We start from the raw sequence: 23,562 nt of genomic DNA, 5'->3' as shown, positions 1-23,562 counted from the left end.
ATTAGAAATCAATATTTCAAAAACCAAGTTCATGATCTTTACCCGCCAAAAGAATCCTAGACAATATAGTTATAAAATAAATGATACTTTTCTGGACAGGGTAACGAGTATGAGAGACCTGGGAGTCTTGATGGACCCAGCACTTGAATACAGGGATCATTTGGCTCATGTCATGAATTCGGCCAATAGATCACTAGGGTTTCTCTTCCGTAATTGTAAGCCCTTCACTAGATGTGAGGTCATATTGAATATTTATAATGCAACAGCGAGGAGCAAGCTAGAGTATGCTGCACTTGTTTGGGAGCCATCACAGAGCACTGCCGTAAATGATTTGGAGATTATTCAAAATAAGTTATTGAGGTATCTTTATTTCAAAACGTATAATACATTTTGTCTAATAGCTTTTTCCACCGAAACCTTAAGATCAACATTTAAAGTCCAGAAATTAAAAACCAGAAGATCCATTAGAGCATTAATGTTATTATATGACGTTCTAAATAATAATATATTCATGCCAGATTTCATCAATTTGTTGAATTTCCATGTTCCATGCAATAGACCAAGACTTAATATGCTATTTCAGATACCATTTGTCAGAACCGTTCACCATTTCAATTCCTACCTGAATAGAACAATGAGATTGTACAATAGACTAAACCCATTCCTTGACCCCTTCTATGACCGCTTCAATACATTCAAAAAATCTTGTGAAAAATTATGCTGCTCAATTGATGAATAAATTATTATTTTTGAGCTCTACTAACTCTCCTTTTTTTCAACTGTTTCTTCTTTCTTCTTATTTAAATATTTCTCATCCTATACCCTTTTACTAACTTTCTGAATCTGACCAATATATCGTTCTCTTCTAATTTTATTAGTTATAGCCTACTGAATTGTGAATATTTAATGATTTGCGATATTATTTTCTTTTCTCTTATTTTCTCTTTTAATTGTAACATTACACTATCAAATGTGTCATCAAGGCTCGTACTGGAGTTTGTCTGTGAGCCTTTCTATGTTTTTATGGAATAAATAAATAAAAAATAAATACTTATAGAGGTTAATTCATGACTCTCATCCAACTCATTTATAAAATAACACATAATTATTACACAATATTATTCCACTGATATTTCTCTTATACTCAATTACTCAGATTACTCTTCTTTTTTTTCCATTTCACTTTTCTTCACATTCAGCTAGCTGAATTCTTAAAATAAAGTAGTTTAGAGTCTCACTGCAGACAATTTCCTTTCATGTTTTATCAATCCAAATCAATAGTTAATTTTTGAAATCTATTCCATTATGATGATCAGCAGTTTAACGCCTTACTCGGGGCATTTGTTTGTTTACTAATTATCCTTACTCCTCAATAATAAGAACAGTCTACTCGATCCAACTGTCCAATAATTATCAAGTTGTCATAACATAATTAGTTTGAACTTCTAATGCAAATTTCTACGTCCATCAAAAGCATTACTCCTAGCTTGACTTCTAGTGAAATAAGGTGATCGTACAACTATTCTACTTCTACCTGGAGGGTAGAGTGGGTCTTCTCTCTCATCCAACACGGGGCTAGGGAGATTTTCTTCTTCTTCCTCCTCGACATTTTCTCCAATATTTTCTACGACCTCTTCTCGTTCAATCTCTTCGGCTTCAACAAGTTTGTCATCCTCATCCTTGGGTGCACGATAATCGATGAACTCCTCATTCCTCCCATGATCGAGATCCTCATCATTCCCAGCTATGTCTTTATCTGACAACGGTTCATTTTCTTGTTCAAAAACCTCCATTTTCTTATAACATGGTTTCATCCTATTAATTTGTACTATTACTCTTTTTCCATCCATTAATTTATCATATAATTTACATCGGATAGCTTCTTACTAACAACATAGGGTCACTCCCAAGGAAGGTGGAATTTCGCTGAGTTTCCTGGTTTAACAGCTGGCTCTAACAGATACACTAAATCTCCTTCCTCAAAACTCTGAAGTTTTCTACTGAGATTGGCTTGCTTCATTCGTTTTTGCGCCGCTTGTATAGATCGTTCATTTGCTATTTTGTATGCTTCTGAGAATCTTTCCTTCAACTCTTTCAGATGAAACTCAGTAGTTTTTCCGCGAACCTCATCTGGTATGACACACGATCCTGGAAGCACTATTTCTCGTCCATATAGCATGAAATGAGGAGAATAACCGATAGATGCATGAGGTGTGGATCTGTATGCTATCAGGGCATAGGGCAACCAGGTGTCCCAATCAGTACCGTCTCTTTTTACGAAATGTGCTATGGACTCGTTCAGGGTACGATGTAATTGAGCTTAATCGCTCAATTCTACCATTACATTCCGGATGATACGCTGTCGTTCTGATTTTGTCAATACCCAGCATTTTACAAGTTTCCACAAATAAACTGGATAAAAAGTTTCGGCCTTGATCACTCAGTAGACGGTTGGGTACACCATGTCGAGTTATAATGTTGGTGATGAAGACTTTAGCTATTGTTCCGGCTGTTTGATTGACGATGGGAATGACCTCCGCATAACGCGTAAAATGATCGATAAAACTAACATAGTATTTGTTTCCATTCCTTGTTGTTGGAAGTGGGCTGACTACGTCCATCGATACAAGGTCGAAAGGATAACTCGGCTCTTCAGCGGGTTGTACAGGGGCTTTCAAAGACACGGGAGTTTTTCGACGAGCACATTCATGTTATTCTGCTACAAACTTTCTCACATCTTCTCCTAGTGCGGGCCGATAGTATCTCTGTTTCACACGACTAGTGGTTCTCTCTTGTCCTGAGTGTCCCGCCCAAGGGGTGCTGTGATTCAGTTTCAACACAGTTGTTCTTAGTGTTTTAGGGACAGCTAATTTCCAGTGAGACGGATCGTCATTTTTGTTGGTTCACCATACTAATCCATTCTCTATTTGACCCAGATTTGATTCCAACAATTTATTGCACCAATCATCATGCAGCTGTTCTGCTGCAACACAATCTTCCGATAATCCTTCTATTTGTACTCCATTTACGGCGCGACTGAGAGCATCTGCATTGGAGTGTCTTTTACCCAGCTTATGAACCACGTCATACTGAAACTCAGCCAATCTCAGAGCCCACCTGGTTAGTCTGGATGAAGGGTCGCACAGACTTAGCATCCATTTCAGAGCTGCATGGTCGGTGACTAGCATGAACTTCCTTCCTAAAAGATAGCATCGAAACTGTTTTGTTGTATACATTACAGCCAGCAGTTCACGTTCTGTAGTACTATAATTTTTCTCGGCGTCATTCAATTGTCGACTAGCGAATGCTACAGGCCTCTCTCCGTTATCCGTTTGCTGTGAAAGTATCGCGCCAATCGATGTGCTCGACGCGTCTGTTGCAACAATAAATTCGCGATCAAAGTCAGGGAATATAAGAACATTCTCCGAACACAATAGTTTCTTCAATTTTTCGAATGATTCCATCTGTTGTGGCCCCCCATACAAAGTCCACTCCTTTCTTTGTTAATTGTGTTAGGGGTTGAGCTATCAAGGCAAATCCATCGATAAAACGTCAATAATAGCCGGCTAAACCAAGCCAACTCCTGACTTCTCGCATGTTCTTCGGCTCAGGGTATTGTTTAACCGCCTTGATTTTCTCCGGATCGGGTTTCACTCCTTCCGATGTCACCAGGTGACCCAGATAACGAACACATCTTTTCACAAAATTGCACTTTTCGAGATTTACTTTCAAGTTAGCATTCTCGAATATCGCTAACATGTGAGCTAGACGTTCTGCATGTTGGTTGATTGTTTGACTGTGAACTATTACATCGTCTAAATAAACAAAACACTCTGTTCTAAAATTTCGGCCAGGATGGAGTCCATCAATTTTTGGAATGTATGAGGGGCACCTGTCAATCCAAAAGCCATTCTCTTATACTAAAAATGCCCACCGACGGTTGTGAAAGCAGTCTTTTCTTGGTCCTCTTCTGCTATTTTTATTTGGTGGTACCCACTTTGCAAATCCAAAGTTGAGAAATATTTACTATTGCCTAGTCCTTCAAGTGTCTCATTTATAAACGGTAATGGATATGCATTTGCTTTAGTAACTGAATTTAAAAGCCTGAAATCTGAACAGAAACGATATTTGAGGCTTCCATCGGTTGTTTTCTTTCTTACAAGTACAATCGGTGCACTCCATGGACTGTTTGACGGTACAATTATACCTTTATTCAGCATTTCGGCTATATGCTCTTCCACTACTGAGCGCATGTGGTAAGGTACTCTATAGGGTATTTTCGCAATCGGTCGTTCTTCAAATGTGGGGATATGATGTTCAACGGGTACATTACATCCCTCTAATCCTGGCTCTTCAAATGTTGTGATATAGCGCTTTAATACTTTACTTATAAACGCAGCTTCTTCAGTCTTTAGATGTGATAAAGTCTCATCAATTTGTTTTTCTAATTTTGAATTATTTTCATCCATTGATACAGATGCTATCTGTAAAGAGGGTTCAGTAATCCTCACAGGCTCTGCAATACCCATACATTTATTTTTTAATAGCTGTACTGGATACGGATTAAGGTTTATAACTTTAACAAATGAGATTGAATTGTTGACATGCTGAACACTACGAGCAACCCTTATTCCAGGCAGTGGATCTAATGGGGGTTCAATGAATATAAGCCCATCCTTCATTACATCTCTCAGAGTAACATCGATCAAAATTTCAGAATGAGCAGGAATAAAAGTGCTTTGTGCGGTATATACTGTAGCCGGTCTTACTTGATCATTTAAACAATGGGTCTTTCTTGGCATTCCGCGATCGTTGAACTCAGACCTCCTCCTGTCATGGAGTGGATGGGTGGGGTCAGATGGGGCATTACAGCCTATAGTTTTCCTACTTCCATTTTCACTAACACAATCACAAAAATATGACGTTTCAATATTAGTGTATGACTCATTTTGAACTTCACCTACTTTCTCACCTCCAAATGTTATTGAATTATTACCTACATCGATAACTGCGTACAATTTGGATAACAAATCCCAACCAAGCAAACTATCCTCTTTAATCTCAACATTGGCGATAAGAAATCTATGTTCAAACTTGAACTTTAAGACATTTATTTGTAAAACTTGTGCTCCTATCACTGCTAAATTCATGCCTGTCACACCCTTAGCAACAGCTTTCTCCTCTATTTGTTTTACACCTGAAATAGCCTCTTTCAAAATAGATATCTCCGCGCCGGTGTCAACTAAAAATGTTTTGCACTGACCTTCAATCTCGATGGTAACGTGACTTCCTCTACCATGAGTTGATACTCTTGGAATTATATTGCAATGCCCCTCTCCATGATTAGGCTGAGTAGTTGGGCGACTCCCAGCCAATCTTAGTTTTCCGAGTGCTGTGGTTTTTGGGCACTAATGTTTTCATTTTTCACAGGAGCAGTGCATTTAGCGCAATTATACGCGGTATGAGACGATTCTCCACAAACAAAACAGTATCTCACAAATTTATTGTAGAATTTACGCGGTTGTGACTCAGAAAAATTTCTCTGCTGATTTGGGGAATGGTCTGTTCCCGTGTTGGTACATTCCCTAGCAAAGTGACCCATCCTACCACATGCAAAGCAAGGTCCCTTCTTATCAGACTGTCTGAACTGTGTATTTGGATTGCTCTTAAAATATCCGTATGATTTCACATTCTGATCTTTCTTAAATGAAAGAGCGAACACGTTGTCTTGATTTGCTGCGGTCGCTTGTTCAACTCGTATGGCTACGACTACCGCCTCTTCCAAGGTTTTTGGGGGATGAACTTGTAGGGTTATGGACGCGGAACAAAATAATCCTCGAATGAAAGCTGTCAAAACCGTTCTATCTAGTTGGAGGCGAGCGTATTTAGCTTCTGCAGGATGATCGTTGGGGATTGGTATTGCCTTTAAGCCTAATTCTCGACAGCGATCCGCATACGCGCGTATTGGCTCATTCAGGTGTTGTTTAATCGCACTCAACGCGAATAAATGACTTTCAGGTTCTAGTAACTCTTTGAATCTTTCTAGAAGAACTTTTTCATACTCGACAAAAGTTGCTCCCTCAGATAATAATTCGGGATGAGTGACAGACGCAGCCCCAGATGTTTTTAATTTACATATGAGCTTTTTATCGTTATCAGACCAATTACCAGACTGTGCTACAAATTTTAAATTTTGAATAAATTCCTCTACTTTTTGTCCACCTTCTTCACCTGAAAATGTTCTTACAAGTGATTGTAAACCTAAATCCCTACGTACTAAGGTTGTTGGTCGAACCTGTTGACTGTTTGAAGCATCAACAGTGTCTAACTCTTGCTGTAATCTAGCTTTTTCTAAGTGTTCACGTTCCGATTGTGCCCTAAGTAGTCTCAATTGCTCTTGTAAACACTCTATTTCTGATCTATCTACATTTTGAACAGGTAGATCAGGTTGTACTTCATTCATCTTGAAGGGTTGACTTGAAATCTTAAATTTTGAATGGTTTCTGTGAAAAATCTTATTTCTATTAATCTAACAATTCTATTTCCATCTAAGATCTGATTATAATAGAGTAATCAACATTCACTTACTCAATTTAATCTATTTTTCAATTCAAATTTTCTATTATTTTCTCGTTTCTAACAGTGAATTTTTGTCCCATGACTCCGAACTCGTTCGATAGACATTTTTGCAGTCTATCCCACCGCACGCCACCAGTTTTGTAACCGCCCTTGATGGGGGTTGAAGATATCTTATTACTATTTCAAGGGAGTCATGGGAACTGGATAGACAACAACATTGTATTTCCTAAAGAGTTTCTCATTTAATTTGTCAATTACTTGCAATTTGAAGAACGAAATATGCAGTACATTTTATCAAAATATTATTCCTACAAAAAATACCTGCCAATAAGATTCTGCTAACTAGAAATTTTACTTCAACAAGAATTTTACTAATTAGGGTCTCGGCCGGGTGAAAATGTTTCATAAGGAGCTAGAAATTTAGGCACTTACCCACAGCTATCACTCCCACCGTAATCCCAAACCACAGGACACTCACGTATATCATAATGCCGGAAAAATAACTTAACTTTTTGCAATACGGTTTGGATTTTGATCCGCTCGATACCTCGGTTGTTTAACGACTGAAGGTTTTCCGTCCGGAAAACTTCCCCCTCTCCACGTCAGTGTGCCAGAAGGCCTAACTGCTGCTATTGGAAGAGTCGGTTCTCACAAGATTCGGCAAGCGGGTACTTGCCAGGTCTGCAGTATTCCTCTGTGAAAATATCTACAGGTTACCAAACATCCGCCTTGTCCTTGCCTCGTGGAGCCGCCTCATCCGTGAGAACTAGCAAATATCCCTGAATTTGCTGGTTCCCAGAGTCGTTTAGACATAAGTTAGCAGAATCTTATTGTCGCTGCAAAAATACTACTTACTCACTAAATTATATATTATCTCACTAAAGTCCAACTACGGAAATTATTATTCTAATATCAGAGTCTTTTCTCCTGAAAAAAAATCTTAAATCTAAAACACAAATCTATCAAAATCACAAAAACACAAAATCAATCAATAAATAAGTAATCAAATACTACCCATGTCACATCTGTATAGGCTACGTTTATAATCCAGTCTTTTCCTTTATTATAGTATAGGAGATGGATGGATGATCATTGTTATTTTACTAAAAGTTGTAATAAGTAATAAGTTGAATAGTTTCCCTTTCAGAGGGAGTTTTGACAACCCACAAAACTCATTTTTCATTTGAAGATATAACGAAAAGATCCATATGACCTTATTTTTCTGCTCAGCTTGCCAAAATACCCCTCATTCCAATATTAAAATTAGGAAATTCACCAAATTACCAAATTTAAAATATTAAATAATAGGCTACGTTTATAAACCAGTTCTTTCCTTCATTATAGTATAGAAGATGGATGGATGATCATTGTTATTCTACTGTAAGATAGAATAAGTTGAATAGTTTCCCTTTCAGAGGGAGTTTTGACAACCCACAAAACTCATTCTCCATTCGAAGATATAACGAAAAGGTGTATATGACCTTATTTTTTTACTCAGCTTGCCAAAATACCCCTCATTCCAATATTAAAATTAGGAAATTCACCAAATTACCAAATTTAAAATATTAAATAATAGGCTACGTTTATAAACCAGTTCTTTCCTTCATTATAGTATAGAAGATGGATGGATGATCATTGTTATTCTACTGTAAGATAGAATAAGTTGAATAGTTTCCCTTTCAGAGGGAGTTTTGACAACCCACAAAACTCATTCTCCATTCGAAGATATAACGAAAAGGTGTATATGACCTTATTTTTTTACTCAGCTTGCCAAAATACCCCTCATTCCAATATTAAAATTTTCGACTGACTGAACAGTGAGCCAGTCATTCTATCAGGGCTCGAATAATTTTGAAATTTTAATTGAATAAAAATGAAAGAATATAATTTCTTTATGTAAATAACAACACCGTCATTCAAAGACATATTAACTGCATGCGTTTTCATATTGCCGATAGAGCATTGATGAAACTGTAGACGTTTATTTAGCACTTTGTCTCAAAAATTGTTCTAGCTGAAGAATTAATAATCCATGCCACGTGTAGGCCTAAACATTGCATCAGGAAAACGAAGTTCCAAAACTATGTTTTTCAGGTAGAAAGCAATATAGAAACAGATGTTCCTTTCTTAATTTCGACCATATGATTTGGTGATTTTTTGATGAAATCGAATGTACAATTATTGGAATTTAAACATTAATTCTGAAAAATCTAGAAGGAAAATTAAAATTTGGGCTTCCAGGTGCACGAGATTGATATTTTTAGAATCTATGTGCAAAATTTGGAGATGTAAATCATTCCCGTTTTTCCGGTATGCAATCCACAAGTTAACATGTTTTGATGCGAACAAACGAACACACGAACACACGAACAAACACAACCCTACTCTCTCTTATTATATAGATGATTTGATCTTATCTACCAATATAATTATTTTACTTTATCAATTCTCTGTTTTTTTTCTCTCAAATATTCATATCAATTGATTAATAATTTTACAATATTTCCATTTATAGTGGGATGAAGGATATTTTGAATATTTTTCCCGAAGAATGGACATTGATATATGTCCAAAGCTCCGCCAATTTATGTGGATGCATAGTAATATTATCTATATAGTTATCACAAATTGCTTTTTTCATATCATATACAGATCAATAATAATTTTCTTAGTCTATATTATGTAAATTCATCTATAATTTTGCTGTATTGTAAGCTATTATAAGCGTTATAAGTGTATAAGCCAGTATATATTGTTGTAATCTACATGAATGAAGTACTCAACCAATCAATCAATCAATCTCTGTCTCTTACACTCTCTCACACAATGGTTGTGTGGCAGATAGGACCAGGAGTCCTAACTCCGCCCTAATAAAGGCATAATATAATCAATATCAATCAATTTCTCACTCACTCTCTCTCTCTCTTTCTCTCTCTCTCTCTCTCACTATTTCTCTCTCTCATTATATCTGAGAGACATGTAAGCCTCCTGGACTAGTGTACTCGCTCTATTTTCAGAATATTCACAACTTATTGAATCAAACCTGGATTGATTACCAGACACTAACTTGATAAACCCTTACATCCTAACAAAATATGCTAAAATCTACAAATTTCAATGCTACTAACAGCTCTTATGATTGCATGAATGGGTACCTATTGATTATGCATGAGTACTGGTATATTATAATGATACCTACAGAGAAATAATGATCAAAACCAATAAGTAAGAAATATGCCAATTTTGAAAAATAGACCTCACATTCCATTGAAACTTTTTTGATAAGGCACTATTCTATTCTCAATCTGTGGTTATGAATCAGTAGTTCTATTTGGCTGTTGAAGGTTCTATTCAATTCATGATCGAATAATATAATCTATCATTTGAATAATATAATCTATTGTACAACTTAATAGATACCCATCTCATCTCTTGTTCTCATCCATGATGAACAAGATCCATTGATCCAAGAATCACTTGTCTGATCCATTTCCTTTTGCAAATGAAATATTGAAATCGCATGTGATTTTTGCAATGATAATACTACTAATAATACTAGATTATTTTCATATTCTCATATTATCATTATGATGATATTCTCAAAAGACAGAAGAATTCAGTCGATTCCACCGGCCAACAAACTTGTTCTATAGAATAGTGCACAGTTTTAAAAATTTGAAGTTGATTAATCGAAGCGTTCAGTAGTTATTGTCGAACATACTAACGCCAAAATCCTAGAGTCCAAACTAAGAAATCGCTAGGCTAGTTCAAAGAAATGAAATTTCACTCACGGAAGTCAATGATTTGTGGAAGTGTGTAGATGAGATCTATATCTGATCTAGGCACTGACAGCTTTTCATTATTTGCTATGAGCGGATTTACAAACCTTGAATGTGTAGATCCGAAAAAATACCTCTGGTTTACTGTGCGTCTGAGCACAAGTAGAATGCACAAAGGTAGTGCAATAATGATGACTAATAATTGAAGAATGATAGATAATAAGTTTCTTATTATCCGAATGTAAGGCTGATATTTGAATGTAACTATTGGAATGCTTAAAATTAATGTAGTTGTAATTAAAATAAAAAGAATTAGGAATGCACTCAAGTTGTTTATTGTACCTAGACTTTTGCTAGTACGTTTAAGAATACTGATACAATGTTTCAAAAATGATGTTACCTCTGTGAGCGCAAAAGATTGAGTAATACAAAGATAAAGTTGGGATAACAATGTTAATGTTGAAATACACAAAGAGTATATTGATGCTGAAACTAATAATAGAATAATAATGACAATGAGTAAAGATTGAATTGAACGTACAAAATTTAGCAATGTTTAAAATGAATAAAAATTTAGAATACTTGAAAAATGATAGTAAATATGAAAATCTTAACCTGAATAATAAAATCAATCGAGAGACAAAAATCCTAGATAAAAAGTCCTGCAAAATTCTTAGTAATCTTAAAGGTATGAAAAATACAGAAATTATATGAATATGAACAATAACCTAATTTCACAAAAAATGAAAACTAGGAATTCAGTTTAGGTAGAATCCAATCGTACCTGAAGCTTTCAAGCTGTTGACTATGTAACACTGAAAGAGGACAAATATAGCAACTTGGCTATAATGTAAGCAGAAGGAGCAGAAAGTCTGTCCAGAACTGAAGGTTCGATTAATAATTAAAAATAGAAAAGGTTGAAAAATACCAAATACAATATTGAAAGGAGACGAAGCTCAGCATATTGTATTACATAAGCGGGCTGGGAAATGACAGCTTAACGCATGTCAAGTTACATGGGGAATATTACTATATGTAGAACACATAAGTAATAATAATAGAAGATAAAAGAAATTGAATGATTGATAGTATTTAAATAGTTATTATTTAGGAATAAAAAGTTAATCAGGAACAAAATTGAATGGGATGAAGACTACCAGTAAACACAGTGCCTCTGAGATGGTAAGTACAAAAATGTGAATAATAGAATAAGACTTCCCTGAATAATTAATGATGTGTTGCCAAAGTGATAGGCCTACGGTGACTCAAATTCCGAGGATGAAACTTGACTCCTGTCAAGTACATTGTAGTTGCAGACAGCTGCTGGGCTAATAGAAGTTGAACGATGAAGATATCTTGATTATATCCTGATAAACGGTGACCGATGCGGAAGAGAACTTGACTTGAATACGTTGAGATATTGAAAGTTGAGACTGTTCCAATATTAAATTGATAATGAGTATAACGACGAATGGGCACTTCACAAATTGAATGAGTTTCACTGGTTGAATGTTAATTGGAAAAAGGTTCCACCATGAGTTAAGTAGAATAAATGTTTGAGGTTATGTCCTAACGTTGATGTAATTGCAGTGAATAAATATTTGAAAAAAGAGATAAAATGTTCTTGACGACTGAAATCACTGGCATCAGTAAGAATTGAGATTGACAAAGTTCGACTAAATAACTGATGAGTAGCTAAGACTGAGTAGCTAAAAATGAGTAGCGGTTGACAATGAAAGGCAAACTGCACTTGCGCAAATTTCCTGAGTTGAAATGTTGAATAAGGTAAGCTGCACTTGCACAAAACTTCCCAAGTTGAAAAATGTATCTCCTATGAGCATACATGAAGAATGAATGTGACCGCTAAAAAATGTGTACTGATGCTCAGTAAAATTGAAGTGATAAATAATAAATCAAAAGTTCATATTGAGGTTGTTGAAAGCTCATGTGGAATTCATGTTGAAATTACTTACAGTTCATAATAATAGTATGATGAATAATTGAACTCTCTCTCTCTCTCTCTCTCTCTCTCTCTCTCTCTCTCTCTCTCTCTCTCTCTCTCTCTCTCTCTCTCTCTCTCTCTCTCTCTCTCTCTCTCTCTCTCTCTCTCTCTCTCTCTCTCTCTCTCTCTCTCTCTCTCTCTCTCTCTCTCTCTCTCTCTCTCTCTCTCTCTCTCTCTCTCTCTCTCTCTCTCTCTCTCTCTCTCACTATTTCTCTCTCTCATTATATCTGAGAGACATGTAAGCCTCCTGGACTAGTGTACTCGCTCTATTTTCAGAATATTCACAACTTATTGAATCAAACCTGGATTGATTACCAGACACTAACTTGATAAACCCTTACATCCTAACAAAATATGCTAAAATCTACAAATTTCAATGCTACTAACAGCTCTTATGATTGCATGAATGGGTACCTATTGATTATGCATGAGTACTGGTATATTATAATGATACCTACAGAGAAATAATGATCAAAACCAATAAGTAAGAAATATGCCAATTTTGAAAAAATAGACCTCACATTCCATTGAAACTTTTTTGATAAGGCACTATTCTATTCTCAATCTGTGGTTATGAATCAGTAGTTCTATTTGGCTGTTGAAGGTTCTATTCAATTCATGATCGAATAATATAATCTATCATTTGAATAATATAATCTATTGTACAACTTAAATAGATACCCATCTCATCTCTTGTTCTCATCCATGATGAACAAGATCCATTGATCCAAGAATCACTTGTCTGATCCATTTCCTTTTGCAAATGAAATATTGAAATCGCATGTGATTTTTGCAATGATAATACTACTAATAATACTAGATTATTTTCATATTCTCATATTATCATTATGATGATATTCTCAAAAGACAGAAGAATTCAGTCGATTCCACCGGCCAACAAACTTGTTCTATAGAATAGTGCACAGTTTTAAAAATTTGAAGTTGATTAATCGAAGCGTTCAGTAGTTATTGTCGAACATACTAACGCCAAAATCCTAGAGTCCAAACTAAGAAATCGCTAGGCTAGTTCAAAGAAATGAAATTTCACTCACGGAAGTCAATGATTTGAGGATGTGCATCCGTATCAGAGCTAACATATCTGATTTGTTTGAATCTGACATAATAGTCAGAGTCTTCATTTTCTATCTTCACCTCATCTAACTCTGGATACTCCACCTTCCCAATGTTGGTGTCTTTTTTTAGGTGCTGGTTTACTACAACTCTGTACAGTCTGAACACCTGAAAAAAAACAGGAAATTTCAATTATTTTGTTCATAATTTATTCATCCATGATTTTCGGAGTAGAATTACTTGATTTGTTAGTTGTATTGAAATATTGTAAAGCTGTATTTGACCTACATGTGCCCAGCTGACAGTCTGTCGGTAGAGCATGTGAAATTTGAATATTTTTGATATTTTGACACCTGCTGAAATAAAAATACCATATGGTTCTTACCAGCTCTTCGAGGAGCTTATACCAAATTAGCCTATGCTCACAATTGCTGCAAACTGCTGCTGCTTTGTCAATCGGCAACATTTACCGTTGCATTGACTGACTGACTCCACAATAATTATAGATGTTGAAGAGGTTATAATACTGCTTCGACTTAATACTATAACCCTGTATTTCAGCCAATTTTATTTCAGTAATTGGGTTAAAACATTTGAATAAATCTTGAGAACGTATTATTTCTGAAGATTTAGTGATCGATACTGTATATCGCTGATTTATCCAACTTATTCGATAAAGAATAAAGTTGGTTGATAATTATATCAATTTATCAATAATGATAATAAAAATTCTAGTACAAGATTGGTCATGCATGGAGACAGGATTGAAAATGAAAAGAACACCATTCAATCAATAAATATATAATTACAATGAAATCAACGAGCAAAAATTATATATGAAACAATAATAGCAAATACAATATGAGAAAATATACAAGAAAAATATCACAGATGGCTCAATTGAAACTCTTATTCTGCTTAATAGCATCAACTGATATATTTCATAATTTTTATATCAGCATACATTTTACAGTTTTTTATAGCTCAATTATTCAACTTGATTCTGCTTATCGAATTAGAATTTTATCATTTAATATCCCAATAATGTTAGGTACTTTAAATATAAAATTACAGGGTATAAGTTCGGCCATCATTGGGAGTTAGATAAATAATTTAACTTATGAACTTTGAGCTTCTATAATTCTTATTATGATAATAATAGTCCGGGCGCAAATGTCATGATTAAGGCACTCCGTGGTCATTTTCGGGTAACAGCCGTGGAAGATGTCTCAATTTCTTCGTTAGGTCTAGCATAATAAGGATCGTGATGATGATAAGTCGAAATCACAGGCAAACACCTCGGAAACAAGATGGCCGCCAAAATTTTTAGGGTTTAGCTATATCGCTTGTATTTCAATAACCGCTCAAGATATTCAACCGTTATCTTCTAGAACAATATTTTTAAAATCTTCCTCTACAACTTTTGTATCATAAAATTTTTCTTTAAAACGCATATTTTTCTAGTTATAACCTTTGAAAGCCCAAAAAAACTTTTTTCTAAATTTTTACAAATTTCATTCCATTATAACTTTTTTTGTGCAAGAGTTACAGGGAAATTTTCAATCTATGAAATCTAGAGCGTTCTTTCAACTTTGGAACGATATATTTTAATGCGCTGTGCGTCAAAAAATGAGTTCTCCAGCGCCCTCCAAAGAAAACCCTGCATGATTTCTGGTGCGTTTTTTCATATGCATGAGGTAAAAAGCTAGAACTATAAAATCGATTCTCTCATGACTACTTCGAGATAGAGACTTGCAAAGTGTATCAATCTCTTCGTTACAACAAGCTGAATAAGAATATTGATGGAAGAAACAACGAAAATATTTGACATCATGGAAAAATTCAAGATGGCGGTCATTATTGGCAGAAATTTTTATATCGCTTGCTATTCAGTTATTGTGAGAGATATCGGATTGATTTTATCATCAAATTGTCAAAAATTAACCAAACTGTGATGTTCCAGAGAAACGTCTCATTTCTCGAGAGATGTTCGAGAGAAATGTCTCATTTTGACCACTGTTTTCATGATTTATTCAACTTCAAAAACTTGAAACATACATTTTTCGGGGACCATACTTCACTTTCCACCCTGTTAATGTATTCACAGTGGACATACACTAATGTTACTGATACAGTGTTTTAGAACATTTCCGAAGGTTGTAAATGTCATCTGGTTGGAGGCTGTAAGTCCATATTCCACGACTGGAGCGTCTTCGGAAAGAGAGAGAAAAGTACTGCTTGCGGCGGAAAAGACGCTTTTTCCACCAAATGCCAATCCCAACAATTAGAAAACCGTGTAACACATGACTCCTTGATGGTACAGACTTGGGAATGGTATCAATCTCTATGTAATGATGTGTATAAAGAGATCATCCATGATGGCCTTATCAAAATGGTTTGTCATCATGAAAAAACAAGATTGCGGCTGAAATATGACGATTTTCAAGAAATCATCTGTAATTCTGATAATGTCGAGGATATCGGATCAATTCAGCCATCTTGAAGCTCCAAAATAATCATACTACAATATCCGAAATATTTATCTAATTCCAACAACATTGACTATGTTGAATATAACTTCAAACTCTTGAAATCCTATTTATGGCCGCCATCTTGGATTTTTCTATGATGACAAACATTTTTTGGATCGCTATCATGGATAATCAATTTTGACACATCTTCACGAAGAGATTGATAACATTTTCAAGTCTGTACCTGCAAGGGGTCATGAGTTACATGGTTTTCTAATTGTTGAGGTTTGGCATATGGTGAAAAATGGTGTTTTCCGCTGCAAACACTAGTTTTTTCTCTTTTTCCAATGACGGTCCAGCCGTAGAAGATTGACTTATAGTCTTCAATCATATGTCATTTTTAAGATTTAGAAATAATCCACAATACTTCATCAATAATATTGATGTTTGTTCACTCTAAATACATTTATAGGGTGAAAAATAAAATGTTGTCCCAAAAAAACTGAATTCAGGAGTTTGAAGTTATATTCACCATAGTAAATGTTGTTGGAATTGGATAAATCTTCCGTATATTGTAGTATGATTATTTTGGAGCTTCCAGATGGCTAAATTGATTTAATATCCTCGACATCATTAGAAGATTTCTCGAAAATCATCATATTTCAGCCGCAATCTTGTTTTTTCATGATGACAAACCTTTTTGATGAGGCCATCATGGATGATCTCTTTCTACACATCATTACAAAGAGATTGATACCATTCCCAAGTCTGTACCATCAAGGAGTCATGTGTTACACGGTTTTCCAATTGTTGGGATTGGGTTTGGTGGAAAAAGCGTGTTTTCCGCTGCAAACAGTACTTTTCTCTCTTTTTCCGATGAGTCGATTTTATAGTTCTAGCTTTTCACCTCATGCATATGAAAAAACGCACCAGAAATCATGCAGGGTTTTCTTTGGAGGGTGCTGGAGAACTCATTTTTCGACGTGCAGCGCATTTAGATATATCGTTCCAAAGTTGAAAGAATGCTCTAAATTTCATAAATCCGAAATTTCTCTGTAACTCTTCCACAAAAAAAGTTACAATGGAATGAAATCTGTAAAAATTTAGAAAAAAAGTTTTTTGGCTTTTAAAGGTTATAACTAGAAAAATATGCATTTTAAAGGAAAATGTTATTATACAAAAATTGTAGAGGAAGATTTTAATAGTTATTTTTGCAACTAGTGCTCAAAGTGACAGTTTGCTGCACTGAAAGAAACGTTTACGCCCGAGCCGTAGGCGAGGGCGGAATGGTTTGTTGAATGCAGCAGAGGAACTTTGCGCACGTATTTCACATTAAGTTTTTCCTACAGCTACCATTGAATATGAAAAGTGGGTAATTATGGGTAAAATTCCCTGAAATCGATCAAATGTATATCTGTGTAATTTTATTATCAATAAATAAAATAGAATAATGTAGTAGTGTTTGAATGGCAGGGCGGCTGTGTGCTGTGGCTGTCATCCACTGTCATCCACCCCATTAAGATTCCTATAACGTGCACCAGTCACAGTTACCAACTTAATTTTGATTTTGCTGCACTGGTGCTCCATATAACCTACTTACTATTCTGCTTTGCCATGTTGCAAATCTGGAGTGCAGGAAAAATTTTTCCCGCACTAGAGCGGAAAAGTGATTCTTTGCGTTCTGTAATCAGTGCAGCAATGGCCACTTTTCAAGCTAACTGTAGGAAAAAATATTTTTCTCAAGAATAACGGTTGAATATCTTGAGTGGTTATTGAAATACAAGTGATATAGCAAAAACCTGAAAATTTTGGCGGCCATCTTTTTTCCGAGGTGTTCTCTCCTATGATTTCGACTTATCATCATCACGACCCTTATTATGCGACCATTATCATTATAATGGCACTTATCATTATCACGACCCTACCTATCAAAGAAATTGAGACATCTTCCACGGCTGTTGCCCAAAAATGACTACAGAATGACATTTGCGCCCGGACTATAATACTGATATTTGAATACATTAACTGAGCATATTTAATAATTTCAAATAGTGATATATAATTTAACATTTATTTCTCATCTGTATTCTAAATAGAACTTTTCCCTTATTTATACTACTTGCGCAATAATGTTTGAATCAAGCTTGATTTTTAAGTAAAACCTTCAATGAGCTAGCTTTATAAAATTTCTATTGATTCGTTGCACTGAGGGCCCTCTCAAGAAATCATATTCTGTAACTCACATTCGTAGATTTTTCACTAATTCAAAGATGTAGCATGGATTTGCCTTGTGTGGTCTATGCCTTTCTAGTGGGCTGGTGTCGTCCTCTCCAATGGGAATATTTAAATTAATAACTCACGTCATAGAGCGACATCACTGAGTTAGGTTCATTACATTTTACGATTATTTTCAATATTTGAACTCTAGTAATAAATAAAATCAATTCTTGTAAGGGAATAAGTCTATTGCTCTCATGATGGTTGGCGTCTTGGTCTGTCTCTGGCAAGCAAGTGTGCAGTTGGTCTTTCCTTATTCTCTTTTGATGATCCTTCGATTCTAAATTTGAATAAAATTGAAATATCTTTCTCTATTGGTGAATCACAAATAGTCCGCAATGATGCAATTAAATACTGTCAAGTAGTCCACAGTACGAGAGCATATTACTATATTAAACACAAATATTTCTATCCTTAACTTTAATTTTATTCTTATTGCAGTCTTTCTTGCATTCCACAACAATTACAAATTTTTATAATTCCAATAAAGACCACGTGGAGATTTTGAATTAAATATTATCAGCGCCAAGCAAATACTCCACTCTGATTGGTAAACAATCAGATTTGGCTCGAGTGTACAGAACGTATTAATGTGCATAGAAAAATTAAATCCTACTTCCCTTTTATTTTTTATCATGTTTTTTGTGTTTTTTTCTGCTAAAATACATACTTTCTTTCCTTCAAACATTTTTCTCCTCACAAATAATAATCACCATAAATTTAACATCAATTTCATCTCCTTCCACATAATGCTATAATACAACAATTTTTGAGCCTACCGCTCAACAGCGCTACCAACTGTTTCTATTACAATTTGTTCAACAACTATTCTTGACTCTCGCTACAATAAATACTTCATTTTTCCTCATTATAGGCTTCTTTTTTTATATTATTACTTCTTAGGTCTCACATAATCAACATTTAATAGAACTAGATTATTGTTACATCTTTCCATCAGGTACAACATTGTCGGTTCTTTGGTCTACAAAATAACATGGTAACTTGATTTGTTTGAGGGTTTTGTGATTACATATATAAATATATGGACCCTAATTAAATACATAGATAATACATATAATTGCTAAGAACTAATTTCATTTTCTATCAGCTGGTTTACAGTGGCTGTTGATTTCGATTTAGTTGGCATTGGAATAATACAATAGTTCTGCTTCCTTCATTTCATATGTCACATTTTCCATTTCGTTTGAGCTGGGATAACATTACAACTGGGTTTTTTACATTCTGAGGTGAATATATTAATTTTATTTCTATTATTCCATCCTGTAAACTGTTTTACTGATAATTATATTGAAAACAAATTATTTGTTGTATTGAACAAAAATTGTTTATTTGGAGATTGGAAAGTCAATCAATTTCTCTATGAATGTAATATTTCTTTTGCCAAAGATGATTTCACACAGTGTGAAACCAGTACTTTCATTCATACTGTTATTATAACATTCCTCTAAGAATGGTAAGAGTTTAACTCATTGTTGGTGTTTTGTATTGCAGTACATTTGCATGAATCAAGAGATCTCCGCCATACGTTGTTCCACAGGATTAGTGCTGGGAGTATACATGGAAATTCTAGCCCATTCAATATCAGCCAGGTATTTCCTTCCATTGTTTGCTGCAGAAGTAGGTAGCATTATCTGATAATATATGCGTTCAGGCTTACCGATTTTGTTGATCCATCTTCCTGTTACACATCAAGCTAATGCTTCTCCTGTTAATTTACCTACTTCTGCTATAATATAGCATGGTATATTTCGAAAAAATACATGTGAGGACGAATATATATTTCTTCCTGTATTTGGGCCATGGGTAGTGGGCCATATATGTCAGGTCACATCAATTCCAGAGGTGCATAGGGCAGGATAGGATTCATTTTACCTCTAATGTGATAGCGGGGATATTTAGCTATCTGGCATATGTTGCAAGCTCTTACTATCTTGGCCACTCTTCTATGCATGCCCTTGAAGTAACAACTTTCTTCCAACATATGTAGTGTCTTCCTTGCTCCAAAATGGCCGATACGTTTATGTGCTTCTTTTATTAATTCAGTTTCTATACTTGGGGGAATTAATATGCACCAGTTGTAGTGGTTTTTAGTGGGTCGGTGAAACATGAACTCCCTGTAGCATGTGTATTGCCATAGGTAGTCGGGTGGTTCTGAAGTTCCTTCCTCCATTAGTTCATGAATTCTAGACAACTTTACTTCTTCATGTTGGGCAATACGAATCTTCTCTGGGGTCAAAGTGGAGGTATGGATACATGGCTTGATATTTGAAGGGTATGGTATGCTTTTTCCTGGTCATTTACAGCAAAATATTTTAGTTTAATATCCTGGCAGTAGGTGGCGTCTATTTCACGGGATAGAAAGTCGTCAGTCTGATTTTTTCTTTCCAGATAGATATGTTAATTCTATATCATACTCTTGGAGTGCTAGAAACCATCTGGATAAACGGTTGTGATTCAATTTAGCAGTTTTGAAAAATGTCAAGGCTTTGTGGTCTGTATTGATGGATATTTTGTTGCTGAGTAACAGGGTTCTGTATTTATTACATACTTCAATGATACTTAATAGTTCTTTTCCAGTTACTGAATAACGCCTTTGTGCTGAGTTGAGTGTTTTACTGTAGGAAACTAGGATTCCTTTCTCCCCTTGTTCATTGTCCTGAAAAATTTCTGCACCTATCGCATAGTCAGAGGCATTGACATTTATGAAAAAGGGTTTTTTCAGATTGGGATTCTCCAACACGGTGGAATTTAGGAATGCTTCCTTTAGTTGTTGAAATATGTTTTCTTCCTGGTCGGTCCAGTTCCATTGTTTAGTGGCAGATGAAACGTGACTGAGTTGGGCGGTATAGTGAGATATTTGTTTGTTGAATTCATTGTAGAATTGTAAAAATCCAATAAATTTCTGTAATTGTTTTTGGCTGGTGGGTGAAGGAAAATTTTGGATGACTTCGAGCTTACTGAAGTCTTGAGATATGCTGGTGAGCATGATTATGTGGCCGAGGTATTTGATTTTATCCACAAAAAAATCGCACTTGGAGAGTTTCAGCTTTAGTCCGCAACTAATTAATCTATTGAACACCGTGTCAAGGTGTTGGCAGTGCTCATGGATACTCACGGAGGCTATCAATCCATCATCAATTTATAAGGCTATGAGTAGTATAAAAAGGAGGACTCTGGGGCACAAGTGCCCCAGAGTCCTCCTTAACCTCAAGGTCACCCATGACATCATAACCTAACCTAACCCTAGTTTTTTAACCTAACCTAACCTCAAGGTCATTAAAAAAAAAAAAAAAAAAAAAAAATTAAAATTAATTACCACCAGTTCCCTCCACAGTACAGTCTCCAACCACCCCGTCCATTATCTCCACAAGATACACCAACCTCAAGGTCACCATCAACAATTTTCGAGCCATCCCGACCCAGTACACCACCCTCCCCATCAATGATACCATCCTCTAGACCAAGAAGCCGAATGTCCTGCATCAGCGACCTTACTCCATCATCCTCATCATCATCCTTAAATATGGTTCCTCCAACACCACCACTAATGATGGATGTTAGATGTGTATCGCAAGCACAGAGGCGTGCACTGATCTGGCTGAAAGCGAACCTCAACCTTGTACCCAACTATTTCCAACGCTTGCTGGACGATAGTGATAGCGACGAAGAAGATCCTACAGATCATAGAAATCGCTATATCGCCATCTGTCCTGTCTGTCGTGTTGCAGATCAATGCAACTTGTTATTGCCATGCATGCACCTTGCATGCAAAAATTGTACCACTGGTGCCCCACCCAAATGTCCTTGCTGTACAATACGTTTTTCGGGATGGCTCGAAGTCAATCAAACTATCCACCCTTAATTAAACTATCCTTAAGCATACCCTTCAGTACAGCTACACCCATCACGTCAGAATAAATAAGGTTAGACATTGAAAAATTAAGTTTTAATGCTTCATCAAATAACACTGCATGAACAATGCTTCCAACCCTCTTTCTATGCATGATGGATACAAAAAAATATAATATAATAATACTGCTTATTATATATATTGCAAACATGTACTCCTACAACTATGGATGTCACTAATATAGGTCAAACTATTACCAGTAGAAATATAATGAGCAACTGCATTGTTCCAGATGAACAAAGCTGCACGATGTCGACAAACAGCAAACTCGGTGGACGAGTTTGTTGTTCTGGAAGAGGCATTTAAATCTCGGCTCAAGACTCTATACTACAATAATGCATGCAAGGATGAACCTGCCAAAGATTTCCACACTTTTCTGAGCGGTCTGAAGGATAAAATTGTTCACATCATCAGTCGGCAATACCAGACACATGGAGCAATGAAGTTCAATCTAGTATTGGAGGCAACATATTTCCGCAGCACCCTTGATAAGAACATCCTCGAACAAGAAGAGTTTCAGAATGTCGCCTTCAAAACTCCAAACTACACCATCTTCAGTATCATCAATCTTCCAGACATCATCAACCAAGCGTGCATAACCCTACTGGATGAGGAGTCGAAATTCGAAGGAAATTCCAGTGGATGGAGTTTGCTTATCATTGATGGATTGCTCATCAGGATTAGCAAACATACTCCCCTGCGTGGATCATCCTACATCAGTCTTCCACCTTTTCTTTTTTTTTTTTTTTTTTTTTTTTTTTTTTTTTTTTTAATTACCTTGAGGTTAGGTTAGGTTAAAAAACTAGGGTTAGGTTAGGTTATGACGTCATGGGTGACCTTGAGGTTAAGGAGGACTCTGGGGCACTTGTGCCCCAGAGTCCTCCTTTTTATACTACTGCTATGGCTTGTCTTAGGAATCTTATAAAAATAGCAATGGCATTCTGCAATCCAAATGCTAATCGAGTGAATTGGTAATTGTGTCCATTGAATAGAAAGGATAAATAATTGCACGATTCATGGGCCACCTGGACTAGCCAGTATCCTGCACTCAAATCTATTGTCAAGTATATTGTTTTACTGTGGAAGGTTTGCATTACTTGCTCGATCTGGTCGGGTTCTTCTTGATCATCATCTAGGATACGATTTAGTGCATTAGCGTCCAAACATTATCTCTCAGTTCCATCTTTTTTGTGACACATACAATCAATAGGCTATAAGGAGCAGTCGATTCTTCTTTAATTCCAAGTTGTTCCATACAGTTTATTTCGGCTATGGCGGCTGGTCGGTAGGTAAATGGTATAGGGTAAGATTTGCAGTAGTGGGTTTCATGTGGTTTAACTCTGAGTGTGCATTTGAAGTGGGTAGCTAGTCCAGATTGTTCGGAAAAAATGTCTTTATTTTCATGGAATACTTGAGTCACATTTTCTCTTATGTCTGGGTGCCAATCTGTGC

The 23,562-nt window shown here is 35.7% G+C and overlaps 2 protein-coding genes across 6 annotated transcripts in view; one reads left to right on the top strand and one right to left on the bottom strand.

Annotated features, from left to right (window-relative positions):
- LOC111049630 overlaps window positions 1–23,562 on the bottom strand; it is a 311,297-nt gene that overhangs the window by 268,236 nt on the left and 19,499 nt on the right. For all 3 annotated transcript variants that reach the window (XM_039425126.1, XM_039425128.1, XM_039425127.1), the window contains exon 2: window positions 13,413–13,599. In XM_039425126.1, coding sequence (XP_039281060.1) covers window positions 13,413–13,599 — 187 coding nt within the window. The remainder of the gene's footprint in view (window positions 1–13,412; window positions 13,600–23,562) is intronic.
- LOC120350655 overlaps window positions 19,264–23,562 on the top strand; it is a 43,338-nt gene continuing 39,039 nt past the window's right edge. The window contains exons 1-2 of one of the 3 annotated variants that reach the window (XM_039425129.1): window positions 19,264–19,426; window positions 19,692–19,789. In XM_039425129.1, the coding sequence (XP_039281063.1) occupies window positions 19,701–19,789 (89 nt within the window). In that variant the 5' untranslated portion in view covers window positions 19,264–19,426; window positions 19,692–19,700. Of the gene's footprint in view, window positions 19,427–19,553; window positions 19,790–23,562 lie in introns of those variants that run through there. The other 2 variants (XM_039425132.1, XM_039425130.1) reach the window with 2 other exon arrangements.

Source organism: Nilaparvata lugens, chromosome 3 (genome assembly GCF_014356525.2).
Source record: "Nilaparvata lugens isolate BPH chromosome 3, ASM1435652v1, whole genome shotgun sequence".
NCBI classification, from domain to species: Eukaryota; Metazoa; Arthropoda; class Insecta; order Hemiptera; family Delphacidae; genus Nilaparvata; species Nilaparvata lugens.
The sequence above is the reverse complement of the archived record's forward strand: the minus strand, read 5'-3'. Positions and strand labels throughout refer to the sequence as shown.